The sequence below is a fragment of the Cervus canadensis genome, chromosome 31 (assembly GCF_019320065.1).
Source record: "Cervus canadensis isolate Bull #8, Minnesota chromosome 31, ASM1932006v1, whole genome shotgun sequence".
Taxonomy (NCBI): Eukaryota; Metazoa; Chordata; class Mammalia; order Artiodactyla; family Cervidae; genus Cervus; species Cervus canadensis.
The window spans coordinates 623,990-649,159 of NC_057416.1; the positions used below are offsets into that span (position 1 = coordinate 623,990).

The window sequence follows — 25,170 nt, forward strand, 5'->3', positions numbered from 1 at the left end:
GGAGCTGAAGTGGGGTGTTTACCAATAGCCTCCTGGGGTTTACACTCAGCCTTCAGGGGACAGATAATCAGGAAGGGGGATCGTGGCGTTTTAGGAGGGCTTCTCACAGCATTTCATTGGCAGCTGCAGTGCTGGAGACATGGGCCTGACAAGCAACCTGGACTCCACCCTTTAGCTCTGGACCTGGTCCAAGGGTCAGGGTCTGTATAACCTGAGTTGCCCCATGTGGTACTGACCCTCCACACACTGCCACCCAAACAAACACATCTTCTGCCTAAAAGCAGACGTTTCCCCTAAAAGGCAGCACAGACGCTCTTCCTCAGGGTCTACAGGGTGTGGGACCCCCAAGGCTGCCCCGATGGGCCAGCACCGGGGAGCTCAGCCCACACAGGATGGGCCACCTGCGTGCACTGGCCGGTCTGTCTGTCAGTAGCATCCAGCACAATCATCTTCCCTTCTTCAGTTGTGCTCTCCTGGTATCTTTCCCTCCTGACCTGATGGTGACTTAGCAACACGAGTTGCCATGGGGACTGATCTGCAGAGAAGGTGAAGAGTTCTTGGTACAAAAGTTACATGCCCCATGTGTATGACAGACCATGGCAATCCTGAAACCTGCAGGGAATACTGCAGTTGTGTGAAAACTGACTTGTGTTCATACGTGAAACAGAGGTGGTGCTGAGCTCAGATGGGGTAAACAGCTTTCTCACCTGCATACCTGTTGCTGGAACACCTGCAGGCCAGGTGGCACCTGGGGAAACTGCAGGAGGGCCTTCCAGCATGGGGGCTGGTCTACCCACTCTCTTTTAATGCCGACTGACCACCCGATTTCTCTGATGTCCAGAGTCCCCCAAGTTATAAGGGTCCTCTTGGGAGCTTGGCCCCCCCAGAGAGAATAACTGTAAGGACCTTTAGGAACTAATATTCTTTGGGAGAAGGAGTGTTTTTACCAAGCTCAGCACCTCCTTTAATATGGTTTCAGTGTCTTTCTCTTGAATATACAACCTTTTACTCATTGAATCAAGCAGAAGGAAATGTAATTCCTATTAGTTTTAACAGGCCCATCTTCCTTTGAGTCTTTTACTATAAAATTCTTTCCAACCATCAGCATGGCTGTCATCCTCCACTATCTCCCGGAGTTTGCTCAAATTCATGTCCACTGACTAGGTGATGCCATCCAGCCATCTCATCCTCTGTCACCCCCTTCTCCTTTTGCCCTCAATCATTCTCAGCATCAGGGTCTTTTCCAGTAAGTTGGCTAGAAACATGAGAACACCAGGTGGTTGAAGTATTGGAACTTCAGTTTCAGCATCAGTCCTTCCAATGAACATTCAGAACATTCATGATTTCCTTTAAGATGGACTGGTTGGATCTCCTTGCAGTCCAAGGGACTCTCAAGAGTCTTCTCAAACACCACAGTTTGAAAGCATCAATTCTTTAGCACTCAGCTTTCTTTATAGTCCAACTCTCACATCCATACATGACTACTGGAAAAACCATAGCCTTGACTATACAGGCCTTTGTCAGCAAAGTGATGTCTCTGCTTTTTAATACACTAGGTTTGTCATAGCTTTCCTTCCAAGGAGCAAGCATCTTTCAATTTCATGGTCATAGTCACCATCTGCAGTGATTTTGGAGCTCAAGAAAATAAAAGTCTGTCACTGCTTCCACTTTTTCCCTTTTATTTACCATGATGTGATGGGATGCCATAATCTTACTTTTTGAATGTTGAGTTTAAGCCAACTTTTTACCCTCCTCCCCCTTTCACTCTCATCAAGAGGCTCTTGAGTTCCTCTTGGTTTTCTGCCATTGGGTGGTATCATATGCATATCTGAAGTTGTTGATATTTCTCCTGGCAATCTTGATTCCAGCTTGTGATTCACCCAGCCTGGCATTTCACATGATGTACTCTGCAAATAAGTTCAATAAGCAGGGTGACCAATGTACAGCCTTGACTTACTCCTTTCCCAGTTTTGAACCAGTCTGTTTTTCATGGTCAATTAAGGTCAAGCAAATATTTCTTCATCCACAAAGTGGGGATGATAATAACTGTTAAAACCTTGATAGATTGTGAGAACAGAAAGATATGAGATGTAATGGATTTATCACATACCTTGAAGACAGTAGGTGCTCAATAAATGTTAGTTCCCCTCTTCTTCATTCTCCATTATGAATATAATAAAAAACTGGATGAGCACCTAAATCTGCAATGAGAATATTGCGGACAGAAGAAAATGGATTATACTGTGGAATCTGTAAGGATGAGTTGATGAGGCTGCCCTCTGATTTCTGCAGATGTATTTACTTGATGTTGGTTCTGTGATCACTGCCTTGATAGCGGATTCCTGGCAGTTGCTGTCAGTTACTGTCTACAATCATGTTGGAATGCTCCAACCCCTTAACAAAACATTTATTATTTTAGGACATTTCTAGCAAGGGTATTGTTTGGTAGCTAAGTCATGTCCAACTCTTTACAACCCCATGGACTGTATCCCACCAGGCCGTTCTGTCCATGGGATTTCCCAGGGAAGACTACTAGAGTGGGTTGCCATTTCCTTCTCCAGGGGATCTTCCCGACCCAGGGATCAGGAACTCATGTCTCTTGAGTCTCCTGCATTGGCCGGCAGATTCTTTTACCACTGAGCTACCAGGGAAGCCCTAGAAAGGGTAGTGGTGTCTAAATCTGAAGAGGAGATATTCTTGGGCATAACTGCCAATAGAAATGTGTCAACATTTCAAGTCGACAGCATAGCTGCTGACTGAAATATCTCCTTGTTGGTGCAGACAGAAAAGAGCCTTGAGAAGGTGAAACACCTCTTTCTTTCACCTGCTGTCATCTCCCAGCATTTCTGCCTTCCTCCTGTATTTCCAGACATCCTCGTCCTATCTCTTTTAGCTCAGGTATCACCCTCATGAAGCCCTCTTTCTCTCTTGATTCTTCTACGAAGGTAATTCTCTCCATCTAATTCTCATAACCTATCACCTATACATTCTCACCTACACCTTGTTCATCTCACTTTCTACTTTCTATCTTTAAAAGTTCTGTGTGATACTGAGCAAGTCCCCTAAATTCTCTGGTCACCAGAGAATTCTCTCTTGCAAAATGAAAGGAGCTGAATGATTCCATCTGAACATCCATGGGGCCTAGAAGATGAAGGTGACCAGGCATCTGGTCTACCCTGGTGACTGAAGACATCTGGTCTATGTAGGACATGGACCTGAAGGGCTGGCAGCAGCTAACCACACTGACAGCAGGTCCTCTGGAACGAAGACCTGAGTGATCACCTTAAGTGGTCTGTTAAGTGACCAGTGCAAGATCTATGCCAGGTGCTATGGGCCAGGATGGCACCAGAAGGGTCATTGCCAATGGCTGCATGCAAGGACAAAGGACTTGAAGGCATGTACCAGTTAGTTTTAAATGAAGCAGAAAGGAGACCATCCTGGCAGCTTGACTCTACCAGGGGAAGCCTTCCAGACCCTGGTCTTTCCCAGGTCTCCTACTGGCCTCCGAGGAATTGCTGGCAGGTGGGCAGAGGCTCAGGGGGAGCTGGGGCTTGTGGGGGCCTCAGGGAGGTGAGAGTAGCCTCCGTTGGCAACCAACAAGAAAACTAGGACCTTGGTCCCCTAGCCACAGGAACACAATTCTGTGCACAGCCCCTAGGCCCCGAACCCAGGGCACAGCTGGCTAAGCCTGGGCCTATGACCTAAGGGCCTACGACCTGGGCCTATGACCTAAGCCTGACCCATGGTCACTGGGAGGCAATGAAAGATGCTGTTTTAGCCACTAAAATTGTGGTAGTCTATCATGTGGAGTGGGTTTTGGGGACCCTGCAACCCCTTGAGTTGTGCAGTGTCTCTGTGTGTGGTGGGCTAGCTCTGTGCACCCTTCACACTTTGGAGGGGACCCAAGTTTTCACCAGACTCTTTGAATGAGAAGACAAGTACCACAGAAAAACTGGGCACAGACAGTGCTGGACAGAGAGGAAAACCCAGAGCCGGCCAAGTGGGGATGAATGAACCCAGGACAATTTCTTCTGAAAACACTGAGCCTCCAGGTCTGGGGGACAGCGGTGAGACTCGGCCACCTCTTCCACTCGCTGAGCCTTCAGGATTCAGGAAAGCCTAGGCGTTTGCCTGGCACATCCACCTCACTGTCAGCAAGCTGATGAGCACTCCTCATATTCTTGAGAGCTTCCTTTGTCTGCATTAATTGGTATGATTTACAGAAAACAAGTGACACGACTGAATAAGCATCCTGCACGATTGTAAAAGATAAGTTGATCTAATTATCATCCAACTGCAATCACGCTGAGAGAATCAGATTATTGTATTTATGCTGACACAGAGACATGATTTATTTGTTTTTGTCTTCTAGACAAGGCATTTTTCTTTTGAAATTAGGATGATCCACAAAACTGATTAACCCCAACTACCCTACCTGTTCAGTTACACCCTTGTTCCTCTGTACCTTCAGGGTGTGGTCAGAGAGACTTGTCCTGGTTGGTGGCTCATCCTGGTTGGTGACCTGTCCTGGTCTCCCAGTGAGCTGATAGAAGGGTTTACAGGGATTCTGTGCTGAGACCAGAAAGAATCAAGTAAAAGGTCAAGTCCTATCTGCAAATAAGTTTTCCCTGGAATCCATCAACAGTGTATCCACCTGCTGGGCATGGAAAAGATGTAAATTGTGTATAACTAAAAGATGCAAATCAGAGGTGGAGAAATAACAGAAAATTATGAATCAGCCAATACTTTATTTTTATACTGGCAAATGCGTCGTTAATTAGGAGGCATCTTAATGGAAGAATTACAACCTGGCGAATCAGAAAGTCAGGTGTCCCGCCCAAGGCAGTGGGATGTTCCGGAGAGGAGGCAGCAGGCTGACATCACCTGCTTGCCAGTGACCCCTCAACCCTGTGGTGAAGGGGACATGATTCCCCAGGCTCTGACCTCACCAATGTGACGTCTCAGGGCAGGAGGAAGAGGCAGTGGCGGCGGCTGAGTATGTCTCCATTGAGGGGTAAGTGAAGGCCGTTGTAGGTGTAGACAGGAAGCTGCCACAGCTCCTACTTCGGGGTGTGGCTGTGTTCTTTTTCCATCTCCATGGGGAAAATGGATCAGCATCCATTCTCAAGGAGGCAGCCCCTGGGGTACAGTAGGCCCATCGTGCTTGGGGGCCCATCCTGGATGGTGGACCTCTCCTGGTTGGTGGCCTGTCCTGGCTGGTGGATTTGTCCTTGTCGGTGGACTTATCCTGGCTAGTGGCCCATCCTGGTCGGTGGACCTGACCTGGCTGGTCACTTCTCCTGGCTGGGCCTCTCCTTGTCCAGGCCTGGTTTGCGGCTCCACTTACCAGCTTTTATTAAGCCTGGGGAGCTTCGCAGAAACCAGTCTTAAGATGACAGATCTCCAGAACCAGTAGGGCATCCTTGCTGATTCACCTGCCTCCAGGAGGTTCCACTTAGTGGGACAGACACCTCTTAAGAACACGGTGAGGTGAGGGGGAAGACGAGCCCTGGAGAATGGTGCATCCATGGTGGAAGGAAAGAAATAAAATTATCTTCACCACAGATGATATGACCTTATATGTAGAAAACTCTAATGATTACACACACACACACACACACACACACACACACACAACTGTTAAGAGCTAATACGTGAATTCAACAAACTAGTGGGACACAAAATCAATATGAAAAATCAGCTGTATTTCAAAAAAATCAGTTGCATTTCTGTATACTGGCAATGAACAATCTGAAGAGAAAATAAAAACAATTCCATTTATGGGACGATATCTCAATATAATAAAAGCTGTTTATAACAAACTCACAGCCAACATAACATTCAATGGTGAAAAGTTGAAAGCCCTGTCACTAAAATCTGGAACAAGACAAGGATGCCCACTCTTACCACTTCTATTCAACAGTGTTGAAGGTCTCACCATAGCAATCAGACAAGAAAAAGGAAAAGTATACAAACTGGAATGGAAGAGGTAAAATTATCATTATATGCAGGTGGCATGACACTATATACAGAAAACCCTAAAGACTCCACACAGAAACTACTAGAACTGATAATTTCAGCAAAACAACAGGATGCAAGATTAACATATAGAAATTGGTTGCATTTCTTTAGACTTACAATGAAATGTCAGAAAGGGCAAGTAAAACAAACAATTCCTTTTAAAATTGCATTAAAAAAATACTTGACAGAAAACAACAAAATTCTGTAAAGCAATTATCCTTCAATTAAAAAAAAATTTAATTAATAAAAAAAAAAAACTTTGGAATAAACCTGACCAAGGAGGTGAAAGACTTATATGCTGAGAACTATAAAACATTAATAAAGGAAATTGAAGATGATTCAAAGGAATGGAAAGATAACCCATATTCTTGGATTAGAAGAATTAATATTGCTAAAACGGCCATACTACCTGAAGCAATCTACAGATTGAATGTGATCACCATCAAATTACCTATGACATTTTTCACAGAACTAGAACAGATAATCCTAAATCTTATATGGAACCATAAAAGACCCAGAATTACCAAAGCAATTCTGAGGAAAAACAACAGAGCTGGAGGTATAACCCTCCTGGACTTCAGACAATACTACAAAGCTAGAGTAAAACAGCATGGTACCAGAACAAAACAGATATACGGATCAATGGAACAGAATAGAGAGCGCAGAAATAAAGTCCACATGCCTCCAGTCAATCTTCAGCAAAGGAGGCGAGAACATGTAACGGAGAAAAGACAGTCTCTTCAGTGTTGGGAAGGCTGGACAACCACATGTACATCAGTGACGTTAAGGACACACCCTCACACAAAAATACACTCAAAATGTAAGACATGACACCATAAAATTCCATGGACAAACATTCTGTGATATGACTTGTACCATTCAGTCTCCCAAGGCAATAGAAATAAAAGCAAAAATAAACAAATGGGACCCAATCAAACTTATAAGCTTTTGTACTGCAAAGAAACCATCAATAGAACAAAAAGATAGCCTATGGACTGGGAGAAGATATCTGCAAATGACGTGACTGACAAGGGCTTAATTTCCAAAATATATTATACAAACAGCTCTTACAACTCAATATCAAACAACCCAATCAAAAGATGGACAGAAGACCTAAGTAGACATTTCTCCAAAGAAGACATACAAATGGCCAACAGGCATATGAAAAGATGTTCAACATCACCAATTATTAGAGCAATGCAAATCAAAACTACAATAAGGTACCACCTTACACTGCTCAGAATGGCCCTGATTAAAAAGTCTACAAATAATAACTACTGGAAAGGGAATGGAAAAAAAAAGGGAACCCTCCTACATTGCTGGCTGGAATGTAAGCTGGTATAGCCACTATGGAAAACTGTACGGAGGTTCCTCAAGAAACTGGAGTTGCCATATTACCCAGTATAAAGAACTCATAATTCAATGACAAGAAGCTAATAATCTAATTCACAAATGGGTAATAACTTCAAGTATGTCTCCAAAGAGGAGAACAGCTAATGAGTACATGGAATGTAAACTGAAACTACCATGCAATGCCTTTTTACACAACCACAAGGATGGCTGTTATCAGAAAAGTGGAAAACAACAAGTACTGGTGGGGACGCAGAGAACTCAGTACTTCTGTTTGGCTGGTGGGGATGAAGACAGCACAGCTGCTGTGGACCACAGCCTGGAAGCTCCTCAAAAGGTTAATGTAGAATTACCATCTGACCCAGCTATTCCACTCCCAAGAGAAGTGAAGAAAATGTCCACACACAATTTTGTACGTAATGTTCACAGCAGCATTATTCATAAGAGGAAACAGGGGCAACAACCCAGTGTCCGAGGACAGATGGTAGATAAACAGTGTGGAACATCGTTCAGCCTAAAACAAGGGAGGATAGTCATGATGACCTCGTGATGCTGTGAATGTACTTAATGCTACTGAATCATACACTTCAAGATGGCATATTTATGTTACATATATTTTACCACAATAAAAAATGTATATTTTTATAGGTAGAGACAATGTTGTCCTATAACACTGCATTGACTGGTGCTTTTAAAACTCAGTCTCACTGAAAACTGGTGATGGCTTCCACAACAAGAGGAAACAGGAAAAATATGTTCTTGATATTATTCCCAAAGTAGAGAAGAAGAAAAACAGAAGAAAACAATAAATAAATTCAATTACTGTAGAATCAAACTACTTAAAATGAACATTTTAATACCCATACAACATTCTTAAACTTTCAGACACATGTAATTTAAAACTTTATAAAAATATATACATATAGCTTCAAACTATACAGTTTATTCAGTTTAACAGAATGTCCATTTTAAAATTTAAGACATACAAAATTTCAAAGAAATTTTCAATTTTATCCCAATTTATCACTTGAAGTCTCAGACTACCTTTACCTACTATGTACAAACATATAAATAAATAATATGGCAGAAATGTCCTCAGAGTTCCCAGGGTCTGGGTTATAAAGAAAACTTAGAAGAGAATTTCATCTCCTCTGTGTATAGGAAGTAAGTCTCAGACCATTTCATACCCGTCTTTTCTATTTTCTTGTCAAATATTAGCTCTTTTTAAGTAGATGCACTGATTTCATTCATCATTTTTCTCAGGAAGAATATGCGTGATCCAGTAATTAAAGAAAGCTGAGATTACTCGGGCATATTCTGAAAAGTAAAAGGAAAACAGAACAAAAAATAAAATAAAAAGAAAAATTATAAATTATTATTTTGCAACTATTAGTTCTTAGGCCAAAGGTAAATCCTAAATTAATCAAATGAAACACAACTTAGGAGTTGAAATGACACTTATTAGCACACTTGTGAATCCCACAGAAGTATAGGTCAGTCTGGAATGTTTGTATTTCACTTTACAGCGTCACACACAATACTACATGCTTAACACCTGAGCTTGAAAAAACTGCATACGAAGTGAAAGAGAAACATAAGTTTACATCAAAGGTGGACAAAGCAGCAGGAAGTTAGAAGCATAACTCTAAGTGAGATTAGCTGCGATGAATGGCACTCAGGTTTCAGGAACTGTCCCAGGAGCGGCCCAGCAAAGTGCCTGAGCTGAGGGCACGGCCCCTAGTTTCAGGCCTTGCTCTTTATAAAGACGCTCACGGCAGGGAATGCCAGGTCCAAGGCTCCAACCCCAAGAGTTGGACCTCGGTGCCCATGGGGCAGCTGACTGCTGCTGAGGCTGAGATGCATTTCTGAGAAGAGGCTGGGACTGTAGGCCGGGGTCCATCTCGTGCTCCATACAGAAGTGTGCCAAGCTGCCTCCAAATGCATGGTCTGTCCTGCCCCAGGCCAGCCCCCTGGCCCCCCAGCCTCATGCAATGATGATGCCTAAAGTGGACACAGAGGACTCAGGAGGTTCAGGGCGGGGGTGCCCGCAGGGCTTCATGGTGTGCAGAGCACGATACAAGCCCCACAGATGGTGACTGTATGTGCATGCAGATGACAGAATGTGGTATGCCAGACCAACTGTAGAAATACATGCACTGGCTGTGGGATATGCTGCCACACCCAGTTGATGAAACACCCACAGACTAGGAAAACTAACTGCTGAGGCAGCGGAGACAGAAAGGGCCTGGCGTCTGCTATTGAAATGTTACTATTTCTAGGCTGATCCCATCGACAGCAGAGACGTAGCTACTGACTAAGCTTCATAAGTTAGTTGTATGAAAATGAAAACAAGCTCAGAATTCTAAAGCCGACTGAATTAAATGGAACCAATATTTGAAAATAAAGCTTCACCATTTGTAAGATTTCATTTTATAAAGTAGCATGACATGGAAACACTTCTAACGCATATCCTACACAGACACACTAAAAAGGAATTTATTTTCAGAGAAGTGCTTCAAACCTAAATTTTAGTTCCATCAACTGGTTAAATAAATGCTTCCAGGCAAAACTTGTCCAATGATTTTCACTAAAGCCCCCAGCGCTGCCCCTGTTCCCCTGACGCATCTCAGCCATGTGCAGGGAGCACCTTCAGTGTGAGGAACTCAGCTGGGCTGTAAATTATTTGTTTTCAAATCTTATAAAAATACTGTATTAGTTTAACTTAATAAAACTGGCTTTTTGCAAAAACTTCCTTATGGAAGTAAAAATGCTAAAATACTGAATACAATGGGCCCGACAACCAGCAGGAAGGAAGAATGCAGACATGCAGTCATGGAATTGGGGTCCTGAGAGGCCAGGGCCCTGGGTCCCCCCTCTCGAGCACTCAGCCCACACCTCAGGACCTCCTTTTGGAGCTGCTCCCGTAAGAAGCGCACCCACTCCCTTCCTTGGCGCACACACCCTCGAAGGCGCCATCTTCACCCCCCAGCTCCCCACTTCACACTCCAGATCCCACCAAGACAAAGCCCCTGTCCCCTAGGCCCCACACTGCTCCATGAAGGGGACTGGCAGCAGCTTGCCGGGGCATGAGCCCCACCCTGGACACAGATAGGAACCTCCAGATAGTCCCGGACCCTCTAACTGCCTCTCCTGCTCATGATGAGCTCAGGCCAAAGAGGGCCCTCGCTCGGGCAGCAGGGAAACCCAAGTCCACCTTCACACCTGGCCCAAATCTGACCACGCCTGGGGATGGCCCCCTTGCCGGGAGCATGACCAAAGACCCGCTGCCCCCAACCTCTTCTCTGTACTGAGCGCGATGGCCCAAGAGGCCCTGCTCAGCGCAGCCACATGCCACAGGCCTCCCAGTGGCCCTGTCTCCCAGGACGAAGGCCAACACACTCAGCAGGCCCCCCAAGGCCCGATGCGACCAGGCCTTGGCTCCTCTCCCACCCTCTCCTGCTCACCCCGTGTCTCCTCCAGGGGTGCAGCTGTACAAAGCACACCTCACTGATGTCCCCGTCCCCACGAGAACATGACCCTGAAGGGCAGGGAGCTCCTCTGCTCTCTCCACTGAGGGTCTGCGGCGGGACCAGTGTCACAGCGGGGTCAGATAAGGCCCCTCACGGATCAGCTCTGGATCAAAGTGGAGGCAGGTCCTCCTGAGGACCCTGACTCACAGGGGCTTGTCAATCCCCCGTCCACCTGCTAACTGTATCAGTGCCACACTGCTTTACTGTCGGCTTTACTATCAGCTTTACTGTTATTTCATGTGACGAAACGTGGCACGTAGCTTTTTCAACACATCGGCCTGACTCCTCAGCTGTACTCTGAGGCTTCCGAGGAGGAAAGCCGTGCACTGCACTCACCTGGAGACCACTGCCCTAAGGTGACCTGCAGGAGCTTCCGCCCACACAGCTGGCTGGCTGTCTTATGCCTGTCTGGGTCTGACAGGGGCCCTGCCCCACGCTGCTCCCAAACAGTCCTGATCCTCTGATCCTCAGTGTCTGCAGACTTCAGTGGCCTGAACATTCCCACTGAGGCCCATTTCAAGCCACCAATGTGAAGGCCCCACCCCACGGTGCTGTGAACACACAAGCACAGTCAGCCCCAGTGCCTGACAGTTTGCATGGAACAGGTATCCAGCAAAGGTTGAGGAAGTAAACAAAAGAGAAATCGTCTAATGGTTCAACTCCCCCTTTTAACTTCAGGGGTTCAGGAAGGCAGACCAACATACCCGGGGGACAGAAAATGGACCATCTTCACATCTAGCAGAGGAAAAAGAAAAGGGAAAAGAAATGAACTCTTCCACTTCCATTTAAACCCGTAAAAATTCAGTCCTAAGAGTGGAGCTCATAAGTCTGGAAAAGTAGACTGCACATGAATGTCTGCATATATCAGGAGATATTTTTACAGCAAGAGAGATGCAAGGAGCATAACCCTCTGTGGGAACCTACTCCTCAAGCATATGTGCAACCTTACATTTTCTGATACAGGACTGTTTTGGTGGAGAAAGTTTTTCAGAGGTGAACCCGAGACAAGTTTCTAAAGCAGCACAATGAACCAAAGGCATAATGAACAGAGCACATACCAGGTGGCATCCTGCAGTGTTCCGGGAACACGTCCAGGGCACTCTTCAATCTCTTGGTGTCGTGCAAAAGTAGCAGCGTTTTCATGTGATCCAGAATGAACACGTCTGAGGGGGACACACTGTGAGTTTCTAGTTGTTTAAATAGCTCGTTGGTACTTTCCATAAAGACACCAGAATTGGAATCCTTGGAGACATCTAAACAAAGACAGGGTCACTGAGGATTGCGTTTTTACTCTTGTAAGCTGAAGATAAGCTTTCACCTCTTAAAGAAAGCCTCAAACTTATATTTCTACTTAAGAATGATGTGTTTGGGATACAAAAAGTTGCCATGAGGGACAATCAGCGCAGAACTCTGAAAAGTAAACAACAAAATACAATTATTGAAGCACAGTGGAAACGTGGTGTCTGTTAAGGCACCGACTCGTAAAGCAGCTGGGTGTCCCATGTCCTAGAAGTCACACACAGAGCACAGGGAACAGACGCCACACCAAGCCCTCTGACAGCATCAGGGACTGCAGAGAACAAACCTGCTGGGTGCCTGCTATGCTTCAGGGAAGCCCAGGAGGTGACCATGGCTCTCCTGTTGCCCACAAGCCACAGCGCCCTCCCCATTGTTTCGGGCTGAGGCCATTTCTGCACTAGCCCCAGTTGGCGCTCATAGAATGTCCAGAGCCTGTGGTCGTTGCCAGCTCTGAAAATCTCCCGGCTGCCACCTCTTCCCATCCCACTGCCCAGTCCCATGGGCGAGCCTCTTTCTGACTTATGTGGCTGCTACGCCTAGAAGCTCCGTTTGGTCATCCTAATAGGTTCAAAATTTCTGGTCAAAGTCTCTGATTTGTATCCTTGTCCACCTTCTCCCCACTTCTTGGACATCTCAGTCACAGCTATTTTAGATCTGCCGTCTGGTAACAGCAGCGTCTCTACCCCGTGGCCCCTTTCTACTAAGCTGTTCCTCATGGTTTAGGTCATGCCACCCTGCCTCTTGCTGCACCTGACACACTCCATCGAATACACGAGAAACTCTCAGGAGCTCGGCTCACGGCATTCTCCTGCCTCTGCTTGGCAGACAGAGAAGGGGCAGGCCATCGACAGAGCCGACAGCGGGGGTTGCATGTATGGCCGGCAGAGGTCCAGCTGCACCTAAGCGCGTGGCCAGTGTGCTGCATGGGAGGGTCAGTTTAGCCGTCTGCTCAGTCCCCGAGACGCCAGAGGCGGCCCTCCCCCCATCCCACAGCTCAGGGCTGGGCCACAGCTTCAAAGGGGACCAGTGCGGCTCTGCTTCTGATCTGCAACCTTCCTTTGTCAGAGCTGCCAACTCTGGGCCCTCCACCTTCCTTCCCAGACCCGGGCAGCCCCAGGGCTCTGCTAGTTGGCCTCCTCCCCAGGGCTGCGCTGCCCCTTCCCCTGGACCCTCACTCGAGCCAGTCTGGACGGGCAAACACCTGAGGGGCAGAGCACAAACACCCGATGGGCGGAGGGCAAGCACCTGGAGAGAGGAGGAAAGCAGGCGTCTGGCTCCCATGGCCTGTGCTGCGCCTCCTCTGGTACCTGCCCTTGGTCTCCTCAGCAGCTCCTGAAACCCCAAGTTCACCTTACACATCAGGTTCCTTGGCAGGGGGGTTGTCTGCCAGAAACCACTCTCTCAGGCAGAGAGATCATCTACTGAAATCTCTCTAAATCCCAGTTCTGTTCTGCAGTGTATCTGCCTCGTCCTCCTATTAGTGTCACGTGGATATTTGCTAAGGATGTTTTCAACTTATTATCAATACAAAGTGTGGGTAAACAGACAAAGAGAGAAAGGGTTAATCTTCTTGGTTAAAATGGATCCTCTAAGCACGGTATTTTTGCATCACTGTTTAAGTCCATTCTTTACCCCTCCATTTTACCCCTCCCCTTTATTATATAGTCAACATTTCTCATCTCGCGTGTGCTACAGTCTGGACGCACTAAACCACCACACTGCCAGAATCCACCAGGGACAGACCAGAACCAGGGGAGGTGGAAGGCACCTCAGCACTCTGCTCTTGGCTCCTGATCCTCAGGGCTGCTGTCAGAGTCCACACAAAGGTAAGTAATCAGCACCCATCAGAACAACTCTAGAATAAATTTCATGTCCTACATCAGTACAAATAGTGCTCAAGTATTCTGAACACAGGAAAATTTCAAATCACTGAGTCACACATTGGGGAGCAAATCAATGTGTATACTTCCTTCACGACTCTACCAGCTGATGAAAACGACCAAAAGTTCATCAGTCCAACCTGGATTTATATTCTCTGTAGACATACAGCTGAGAATACCAACATATTCAGAGAAATGAGGATGAGGAGACCACACTCATCTAGACCCACACCGCTGGCTGTTAACCCTGGTAAGCCTCAAGCAGGGGGTGAGCCCAGATCTTTGGTGGGATGAATTTAAATATTTGCATTTTTGCCTCAAAACTAACAACTTATTTTGAATACTGAATATTTTAATGTATTTTATATTTTAAACTTTTAGACATTTTACATTTGCTCATTTTTTCCAATTGAGTGGATGCCATTATTCAACAGAATAACAGGAAAAAACATACCATCATAAAAATAAATTTCTTGTGTTGACTTCAAAAAGTTCAGGATACCATCTGCCTTTTCATTGGTACTTTTCACCTCTTCCTCCTCAGCGTCCAGGACTCTGCCCTCCTCAAGGGGCAGGATCCTCTCCTCCACAGCGCCCGCAGCCCCGCCCCCCGTGGCCCCTCCAGCACACTCTCCATCAGTCACTGGCACATCCTCCTGCTCACTGCTGGTCTCCTCAGGCTGGTACATGAAGTGCATGCCAGAGGCTCCTGTTAGTGAGCCAGCTGCTTTCTTCCTTTGCATTTGCTGCTTCTTTTTGAGTTTCCTTTTTTTATTTTTGCTTATTGTGGGGCCATCTGTGTGCCGTGGCTGCAATTTTTCTTGCAGAAGACTCTGCTGTTTCTCTGATTCTGCTGGTTCTACATGGATGTTATTGGGATTTTTAAATTTTTTCTTTGATTTATGCTTTCTAATTCTTCTTCTCTTTGGCAGATCGTGAAGATCCTGATCTATAAAAACAAAAATTCAAACACAACAATTTTCTGTAAAGGGAATCATAACAAACTCACTAGGCTAAATAAATTTTCCATTAGGATTTTATAAATTTAGTAGAAAAGGAACTTAAGACATTTACTTCAGTGATTATTAATTTTATTCAAACCAAGTACACTATCAAGGATCCTGGGATTTACCATAAAGTAAATTAACAACCTACTTGTTCTTCCAAAAAAGGTGTGTGTGTATGTCTGTATTTATTCATTATTGCAATCATGACATATGGTGTGATTTTAAGGATGAAAGAGCTGTTGCAATTTTATCCAGAGTAAAATTTCACTCCTAGTTTTGGGGGAAAAACCATGAATTCTTATGCTTTCTAAGTGTGCTTTAGTACCTTCTAAAGAGTTACTTGTGTGTGGGATGAGAAGAAAAGTGATGACTGAACCATCCCAGCCAGCAATGGGGCACACCTGAATGAAGGGGAGATCTGGGCTCTCGGAGAAGTTGAAGGTCTGGAGTAGACATGTGGCGGCAAGGCCTGCGGGAGGACGTGGGGCCTGAGAGGAGTCACCCCTGTCAGTGCTGCCCTGGCCATCCCATCTTGGCACCCTGGTGGCAGTGCGTGCCCCGTGCACACTCAGCACACAGCCACTCTGCTCCAGCAGACCAAGGGCAGCGGTGCTGCCACCCACACTCAGAGGCTCTTACGGGTGATCCCCAGGCCCCCCACAGGTCGTGGTGAGACTTCTGAAACACTGTGTCACCCCATGGAACGGAAAGCCCTCTCCCTGAAAGCCCCACTCTGGAGCCTTGATCTGCCACTGATGTCAGACAGAAGGTGCCATGGGGTCCTTGCGCTGCAGTTCTCGTGATGAGGGGCTCAAGACTCAGAGCCCACGGCTCACCCTTGCAGTCCCCGAGGCTGTGGCCGCCCTTGTTCTGGGCTCCGCATCCATCTAGGCACCCACATGCCTCCCTGCCACTCCCTGTGACATGGAGGCCCCGCCCTGCAGCCAGGAGCGGTCACCACATCAGGCACTGCTGCTAGAGACAGGCAAAGAGTCCTCCCTGACCTCTGGTCCTTGATTTTCTCTTGATGCACATGACAGCTGAAAACCTGTTGCTGCCTGGAACTTCGCGTGAAGCCCAAATCACTGTTCATAAAGTCATGACATGACAGTCATGTATGTAGTCCCACACAAGCTGTATTTTCTCTCTCTCCTCAATCACAGTGGATGACTAAGCACAGCACCTTCCTATTTCATTTGAAAGGTGATATTAACTGACATTAAGGACCTGCTTAGTGTAACAGACAGGTCACAGCTGATTCATGAGCACCTCCAAATGGCTGGCCCTTGAGTTGGTCTTGTAAAACATTAATGTTTGAAAAATGACAGCAGCTTATGAAAATTTTTAAATTTTCCAGGTTCAGTTAAAAAAAGGAAACATCAAATTTCTCTTCATTAGGATCCATTTTTGCCTTTATTGATTTGGAAAAAAGTCACCTATAGGATGCTCCATCATGTCACGGTAAAGCCGTCTGGGGACCAGTGTGCAGTCATTTGGGGGCATCCTCACTGTCTACCAAGAGTGGTACCCAGGGACCTGCTCTCATTTCTCCCCAGCATCTGCATTCTCCAGGCCCGTCTAGCCGAGCCAGTCACCGACGTCATCCTCCAGTCATTTCTCTCCCCAAGCAGTTACAGCGCAGCATGAATGTTGCCCTGTGAAGATGGTGAGCCATCAGCCTACTACTCTGACTATAAAACAGGGATCCGAGGAGGAGGATGTGGCAAAAAATGCTGTAAAATGTGAGCGCATCATACTTTTTAATATAACTGTGGGTGTGCACTTCTTAAGAGGAAAACAACACGATACTGAGACAGTGAAAGTTCAGAGGCTGGGGGTTAGCTGTGGTCTCTGGGCGCTGTGACTGTAGGCTGTTTCCTTCACTGTACTGTTCTGATTTCCAACGGTAAGACACTGAGCAGATACGGCTTTCACAATAAGGAAAATTGACCATTTTAAACTTAGCGAAATTGTAACAACTGAAAACATACGGGATGCCACTAAACTCTACTTAAAGGCAAATTTATAATCTTAAATATGTCAGGAAAGAAGAAAGGCTAAAAATCAATGATATAAGCAAGAAGCTGGAAAAACACAACTTAAACCTGATGAAAGTAGAAGAAATAACAATATGAGGCAAAGAAAAGAAAGGAAGAGGAAAGGAAAATCCAACAGAGAAGCAGTAGCCAGCACTGACACTGTGAAGACAAACAGCACCAGACAGGACGGGACGGGCAGAGGAGATGTAAACAGAGTTTCGGTGAAGGCGTGTGTTAACACCCTGCCTGTGGACTCTAAACGACCAGGAAGATGACCCTGTGAACAGCTCAATGCAGATACATCAGCGAGCAATCCCACAGCCAGCTACAAACCTAGGTGGAGTCACCTGACTTCTGGGAAACCTTTAACAAAGAAACAAATGCCAAACACACAAAACATTTCCAGAGAATAGTAACAGTGACAGCGACTGTGACAGTGCTTTGTGAGGACAGCACAGTGTTCATTTCAAAACCAGAGGAGGGCTCCACAGGAAGGGAAGCCTGCAGGCCAGCCCTCCCATAAACGTCAACACTAGAAAAACAGGACTTCTAAACAAAGTATCAACTGATTGACTGCAGCGGCATGAAGTACTCAATCAGCAGTAGCATCACTACATCAGGGAAAGGCTGCAAACCAGAAATGGAGGGGAAATGCGAAACGTGCCTGAGGATGAGAAAAGCCCTCCCCCTGCCAGCTCTGAAGAAGGCCCGGGCAGGGCAAGAGGGGAGCAGGAGGAGTGTCAGAAGTGGGAGGAGGAGCTCCTGGGACGCCAGCCTGACGGCACCTCCACGCACCTCCGTGAGCCCAGAAGGCCCCAGGCCCTACAGACCGGCTGCGGGGGAGCCTGCAGACACAGGCGGGACAACCTGCCCAGCAACCAGGGTGGCAAGACGACACCCAGAGCACCAAGTGCGGCGCACCCACCGGGACAAGAACTGCAGCCCCAGAGCAGCAGGGCACCTCGCTGCCCCTCTCCATGAGGGCTCCAGACAAGAATGAAACCTGCTAATAACTCTGAGTGTGACTGCTGGGTCCACGAGTGACTGCGGTGTGTGTGGACTGCGGCCCTGGACCAGAGAGAGTCTCCACTGAGAGCCCACCTAGGTCTCTGTCTCAACTTTGGGTGCATCTGGTGAAAGGCGCACCTTCTCAGTCAAACAGAGTGCCCATTCTGCTCCGCACCTGGGAAGCTCTAGAAAGCACACATCAAGATTTCTTCAGCCCAGACAGAGTCAATAAGATCTGAAATCTGATCTGCCTCAGAACTGCGGCCTAAATCTGTCAAAACACATTGAAAGGATGGTTGTTTAACTCACAATGAATCCACATTAGAATTGTGCACTGAGCTCATGCTTCCAAAAGCCACAAAGTTAATAACTATTTCAACTGGAGCTTGCTATTAGAATAATAATCATAATAGCCTCCCATAAAAACGACTTGATTTTAATGATTTTGCAGCTTGATCTGAACACAAAAACCATGTCAATACAGTCAAACCACTTGTAATTATGAACGAGGAGAAAGGACTGGTGCTTCCTTACCGGCTGTTTTTATAAATATTCAACTTGGTCATCAAATATTGACTGAAGACTTAACTCCAGCAGGCGCCAGTGCCTTAGGGAATTAAGAGCTGGCAGTTCTCACATTTGTACAAGCTTTGCAACAAACCCAATCTGATTGGCACGGCGAGCGTGGGGTTTGCCAGTGCAGGATTATTACCATCAGGTAGCCAAGGAAACAGGTTGGAGAAGCAAAGAAGGCCACACGTACATTCAGCAGTGGGGTCGCAGACCCCAGGCCCTTCCCGCACCCCCAGCCACCTGGCAAGTTGGGGCTCCAGACCCCAAGAGTTGGAGGTGAGGCTGCGAGAGCAAGAGAGTTGTAGAAATAATCAGGTACTGGATGGAAGGCAACGGGGGGGGGGGGGCACCTGCATTTCTGAAGTGGGTGTGGGGTCAAGAAGGCCAAGAGAGGAAGTGGGGAAGGACGTTGCGAAGGAGAGGCACCCACACTGGGGTGACCAGCAGAGGGCCGTAGGAAGCTGGGACCTCCCCTGACCTGACACTGCCCGCTGGCTGCATGAGGGGCAGATCAGAACAGGGTGACAGCAGTCGTGGCACGTCTCAGATGGACACAGGATGTGTGTGAGGTCAGTGAATGAGACATCCACCACTGCACAGCTGGGCCCCAGCAGGACTGACCAGCAAGAACAGGACTGGCAGGAGCAGACAGGAGCCCAGGGCACAGGAACCCAGGGGCTGTTTCTGCAGGCAGGGCGGAGGTCATGGGAGGAGCCCACAGGAGCCCCATGAGGGGCTCCGTGTCTGCCAGAGCCCGCTGGCCCTCTACTGAGAGCCGCATGGCCAGGGGGCCACTCCTGTCACAAACAACACAGCGGGAGTTGTTGAAAGTGAGAGAAGGGGGCGTGAGAACCCTGAGCGGAAGAAACCACACCACAGATGTCAGCGGAGGAATTAAAACCAAAGCAAGGGAGATTTCGTAGGAAATCTGGAAAAGGAAGACATCTACAGAGGAAGATCCAAAACAAAAGCCTAGCAAGGAGGGACCGGGAAACAGCCTGGACAGCAGGCGGCGGGAGAGTATAGAAAAGACACCTGGGGGCACCTCACAATCACTGAAACCACAGACCTGAAAACAGATACCAGGGTGCTGGCTCCCAGCAGGGAGCATAACTGTCACAGTGACAACAGCGTTCATATGCCAAGGGCTTACCGAGCACCAGGGAAAATTCTAGATAGCTTTCAACGTGGGAAAGGGGAGCCTAGTTATAAACAAGTTGCTTACATAACACAGATTTCAGCTACTTTAAAAAAATGATATAAGTACATTTATATGCAATGAAATGGAAAAAAAAATCTCCATAACACACCAAGTGTGGAAAGTTGTTTACAATGCAGGACATATAATATGTACTTTTATAAAAGCTGCATGTGCACATATAACATGTACAGGGAGAATTTTCAAAAAATGTTTACTGAGATCTTGCCCTGGTGGTCTTAGGTAATGTTTTACTTCCTGTGTGTTTTCTATAATGCTTGACTTTTCTATAGTAAGTGTTTCTGTAGTCCAGAAAAACAAAATACTTTTCTTTAAAAAAAAAAAGGATTGGTGTAACAGAGAAGAAAAGGCCCTTTCCTAGAGGCTGGCCTGTTTTTCAGTTCATAAGAAAGTTGAGGTTTCTATTTCTGTGTAGAACATATGAATGTAACGTCTCTCTGTAGAGGTCCCAGAACTTCACCTGCTGGCAGTGGCAGGCAGGGACTCCTCCTTTGCAGGATGAATAAAGGATCTTTGCAAAGCTGCTGAGGCACTGTTACGACGGCAGGACATGAATGCCTACAGGGGAGGGACGTGCCTCTGGCTGCACGGGGTCTGACAAACCAGGGGTCTGGACAAGGCCTGAGGCAAGGAGGGGGCCGGCCTTGGGGGTCACCAGCAGGCCTGCCACCTGTACCCAGGCTGAGCCAGGGGAGGCAGGACGCCGTGGGCACAGATGGGGCAACGACCTGCACTGACGCTTCCTCCTCAACTTCTTTAGAAGTAACTTCTGAACTGACGTAACAGTGCTGTGCATTCAAACAGACAAAAATGGTGGACACTGTCCCATGGGACTTTTCCTCTTTTCTGACTCCAGTCCTCACACTCTCTGCTTAAATTGCCAGCAACAAGACTGTGGAGCTTTTGGTCTCCCGGAAGGACACCCCTCTAGCTTAGCAGTGCACCCGGAAGGGTCTCAGCTGGGGCGCCGTGCACAGGCCCGCCTGGGAGGCTTGGGGGTGGAACTCGCTGCGGCAGCAGCTCCAGGGTGAGTCCGCACTTTGTTATTAAACACCCGAGGTACACACTGAGTATGTCACCAAAAGCGATTTATCTTTATAAGGACATAGCTTAATTTTCTAATGAAACAATCTATTTTTCCAATAATTATATTCGAAAGATTTTCAACAGGGCTTAAAAAGATAAATATATCAATCCCTAACTATCTCATTTTTGATTTTATGGTTTCTGATTCTTAGGAAGTCAGAAAGATCAATCTAGTAGAAAATCATATTTTCTTAATATGCAAACTAATTAAGGCGTATGGTATAGAGTTTCTTAGTTTATTACTTGTTAAAAACCATCTGGGGAAAATTTTATCTGAAAATTGCAAGTTCCTCTTAAGGAAGCTTTAAAATGATAAATTAAGGGGGGAGTTTTAAGGCATGAATGTGACATGCAGCCTCCGCACCACCCCCAGCGCACCTCCTTCACTCATAAAACATCTGACAGCATTGTTCAATTTTCTACCAGACATGCAACCTAAGTTATTTCCATGATTACAAAACTGATAACAATCTTCGAAATTCTGAAAAAAATTGGAAAGTAAAGAAAAAAGTTCACTTAACAAGAGAAGCACTTTCAAGCTTGGACATATTAATGCCAGATTTCTCCTGATATGTAATGTGTTAACAATGGGGCTGAGATCACACCCCAACCTGAGTTCCCTGTTATGCATCTTCACAAGTGTCTCTAATGATTGCAGACCACATGGCCATGTGACACGCACCTTCATTAAGGTTCACGTGAAGTTACGACCCTGGAAGTCCCTGAGGGCTGCTGGCCGTCTTACCTCCTGTGTCCTCGCTGCTGGAAGAGCTCTCTGAACTTGAGCAGCTCGGGGGCTCCGGTGGAGGGGGGACCCACCCCTCCGGAGGCAGGCCCACGGTATAGAGCCGCCGCGTGGGCTGGACCCGAGTGTCACCACCTGCAGGAAGAGGCATAGACAGATGCCGTCAGACGTCCACGTGCCGAGCAGCTTCTCCAGTCACTGAAGACGGGAAGCCGCAGCCATAACTGCCGACTTTAGTAAGCCAAGCATTTTGCCAGAACAGCCACTCAGCTATATAACCAGTCAGGAAAAAGGAACGAGCTATGATTATTTAAATTTACTTTAAGTTACTTTATTATATAAACTTCTGAGTTTTTAGGATATGATATAAAAACATAATTAATTCATGAATAAGAAGCAGAAAACAAAAAGACTCCACATAAGACACCCCTCATTATCATAATATCAATCTCAACATTGAGGTGCCTAACCTTTTGGAACTTTTTCTCTGTAAATACTAACAGGTACGTACTGTGTGTCTGCACATACACCCACACAGACACACACTTAATAGGATCACATGACTCGATGGACATGAGTTTGGGTAAACTCCGGGAGTTGGTGATGGACAGAGAGGCCTGGCGTGCTGTGATTCATGGGGTCGCAAAGAGTCGGACATGACTGAGCGACTGAACTGAACTGAACACATATTTTATCATTGTACATGTATATATTATATGTATAATATCTTTCAAAAGTGAACATGATAAAATATTAAGATACATTTAAATCTATTTGCTCTTAATGGCTACATGATGTTCCATGTTACTGGCAAATTTAACTGTAATTTAACCACTGTCTTAAATTTTGCATATAGAAATTGACTCTAAATTTTCACTATCAGAAGTGGCTGCCATGACCATCCAGGTATATAAAACTTTGCACAGTTGACCTCGTGGTTCCAGTAAATAAACTCCTGGAAGTGGGCTGCTGGTCTGCACGGTCCAGAGCAGCAGCAGTGCTGCTCCCCACACCCTCTCAGCATGGGGTAGGATCAGCACTTCCACCTCCACAACTTCACTCAAAATATGGCAAAGTAACCTTTACCTAACACAAGGGGATATCCCAACTACTCTTTCAAAGAAAAATGAATATTTTATAAATGACAATGACAAGGACTGAGAGAAATCACTACTGCACATATAACAGAATGTGTGGTTTCAAGACATTTAAATTGTAAAAGCCTTGAAACATTGTCAAATGCTTCTGCCATCAGGGTATTTCACTTTTGTGAAGCTAAGGTGCAAGAACCGTAGTTCTTACGTTAGGCTTATCCGCCTGGTTGATTAATGACTGAGTCGTTTCCGCCGGGATCAAGGGCAGAAAAGAGACGTGAAACCAGGCACACTGTCCCCTGCCGGGCAACATTAATGCTTGATCATTTTTCATAGAGTATGTTTGGAAGCTTTTAATTGGCTAAATTTTTCTCAATAAGAAAATCAAACAGAACTTGGAAACTTTATTGTTCACCAAATTATCAGAATAAATATGGGCGATGCCAAGGAAGGGAGGCAGGAGGTGACTTCTGGGATGAAGGATACGGATGCTGGACACTGAGGGCAGAGCTCTTTGCGAGGGTCCTGTGCTGACCATGCGCTGCCCTGAGGCCACGCCTGTGGGCGGTGGATGGGAATCTGTTCGTGTGTAAGTCAGGGTGGCCCAAGGCAGAGCACTACATCAAGGCCTGGCTTCTCTCACCTCTTCTCTCACCTAGCAGATGCTCACTGTCAGGACGGCGGTCAGGGTCATGTTCGCCACTGAGTGCTCAGGGGACAGCAGGGCCAGGGCATCCCCTCGCCCCCACACCAGGATGCAGGGTGAGGCTCAGAGATCTGGAGGGGGCAGGTCAGCACCCCATTGCTGCTGACAGAGGCCAGTGCCTTCCCACAAACACTGGCGTGGCCACAAGGTTTCAGAAGAGGCAACTTCAAAGACTCTCCTCTCCGTGGCTGACTGGCTTTGCTGATCACGGTTCACCATTCTTACCAGCTCAGGCTCTGGTCTGATGTGCAGAATACCCACTCGAGTTTGCTTTCATTTCTAACCTCTGACTTCCCTCTGCACTGTGCTTGTCCACACAGCCCCCTTCTACCACCAGCACACATGTGCCCTCTGCCAGGGCACTGCCAACAGACTGCCCTTGGCTTGGCTGATGCCTTCAGAATTGGTGTGCTTGTGTTACAGGGCTCAGGGCAAAATGACACTGTTTTTTATAACTCTTGTGGGATTATTTGGCTCTTTAAAATATACGCAGATATAACTGGCAAGTTAAAAACAATAATAAAAGCAATAACAAAAAAATAGAGTCCAATATACACTCTTGAGTGACAGATTTCACCAAAAACCACACACAGGTGGTTATGGCCATTTACAGATCATGTCTTTTTTCTTTAAGAACAAATGGAATTACCAATGCTCTTCTAAAATAAATAAATGCACTTCTGTAAAGTGACTATGCCAAAGCCTTTGACTGTGTGGATCACAAGAAACTGTGGAAAATTCTCCAAGAGATGGGAATACCAGACCATCTGATTTGTCTCTTGAGAAACCTGTAAGCAGGTCAGGAAGCGACAGTTAGAACTGGACATGGAACAACAGACTGGTTGCAAATAGGAAAAAGAGTACGTTAAGGCTGTATATTGTCACCCTGCTTATTTAACTTTATACACAGAGTACATCATAAGAAATGCTGGGCTGGGTGAAGCACAAGCTGGAATCAAGATTGCCTGGAGAAATATCAATAACCTCAGATATGCAGATGACACCACCCTTATGGCAGAAAGTGAAGAAGTAAAGAGCCTCTTGATGAAAGTCAAAGACGAGAGTGAAAAAGTTGGCTTAAAGCTCAACATTCAGAAAACTAAGATCATGGCATCCAGTCCTATCACTTCATGGCAAATAGGAGAAACAGTGGAAACAGTAGCAGACTTTATTTCTTTGGGTTCCTACAGATGGTGATTGCAGCCATGAATTAAAAGACACTCACTTCTTGTAGGAAAAGTTATGACCAAGCTAGACTGCATATTAAAAAGCAGAGACATTACTTTGCCAACAAAGGTCCATCTAGTTAAGGCTATGGTTTTTCCAGTAGTCATGTAAGGATGTGAGAGCTGAACTATAAAGAAAGCTGAGCGCAGAAGAATTGATGCTTTTGAACTGTGGTGTTGAAGATTCTTGAGAGTCCCTTGGACTGCAAGGAGATCAAACCTGTGCATCCTAAAAGAGATCAGTCCTGAGTGTTCATTGGAAGCACAGATGTTGAAGCTGAAGCTCCAATCCTTTGGCCACCTGATGTGAAGAACTGACTCATTTGAAAAGACCCTGGTGCTGGGAAAGACTGAAGGCGGGAGGAGAAGGGGATGACAGAGGATAAG

General features: G+C 46.3%; 1 protein-coding gene across 2 annotated transcripts in view; it reads right to left on the minus strand.

Annotated features, from left to right (window-relative positions):
• Positions 1-4,461: 4,461 nt before the first annotated feature.
• The window catches only part of ERICH1 (glutamate rich 1), a 39,168-nt gene continuing 18,459 nt past the window's right edge, over positions 4,462-25,170 (minus strand). The window contains exons 3-7 of one of the 2 annotated variants that reach the window (XR_006266837.1): positions 21,758-21,892; positions 14,535-15,029; positions 11,960-12,154; positions 8,559-8,688; positions 4,462-5,509 (exon numbers count right to left, since the gene is read on the minus strand). Coding sequence is in view for 1 of the 2 variants with exons in the window: in XM_043454438.1 (XP_043310373.1) it covers positions 8,615-8,688; positions 11,960-12,154; positions 14,535-15,029; positions 21,758-21,892 (899 nt within the window). In the remaining variant the exon portion in view is untranslated. Of the gene's footprint in view, positions 5,510-6,326; positions 8,689-11,959; positions 12,155-14,534; positions 15,030-21,757; positions 21,893-25,170 lie in introns of those variants that run through there. The other variant, XM_043454438.1, reaches the window with a different exon arrangement.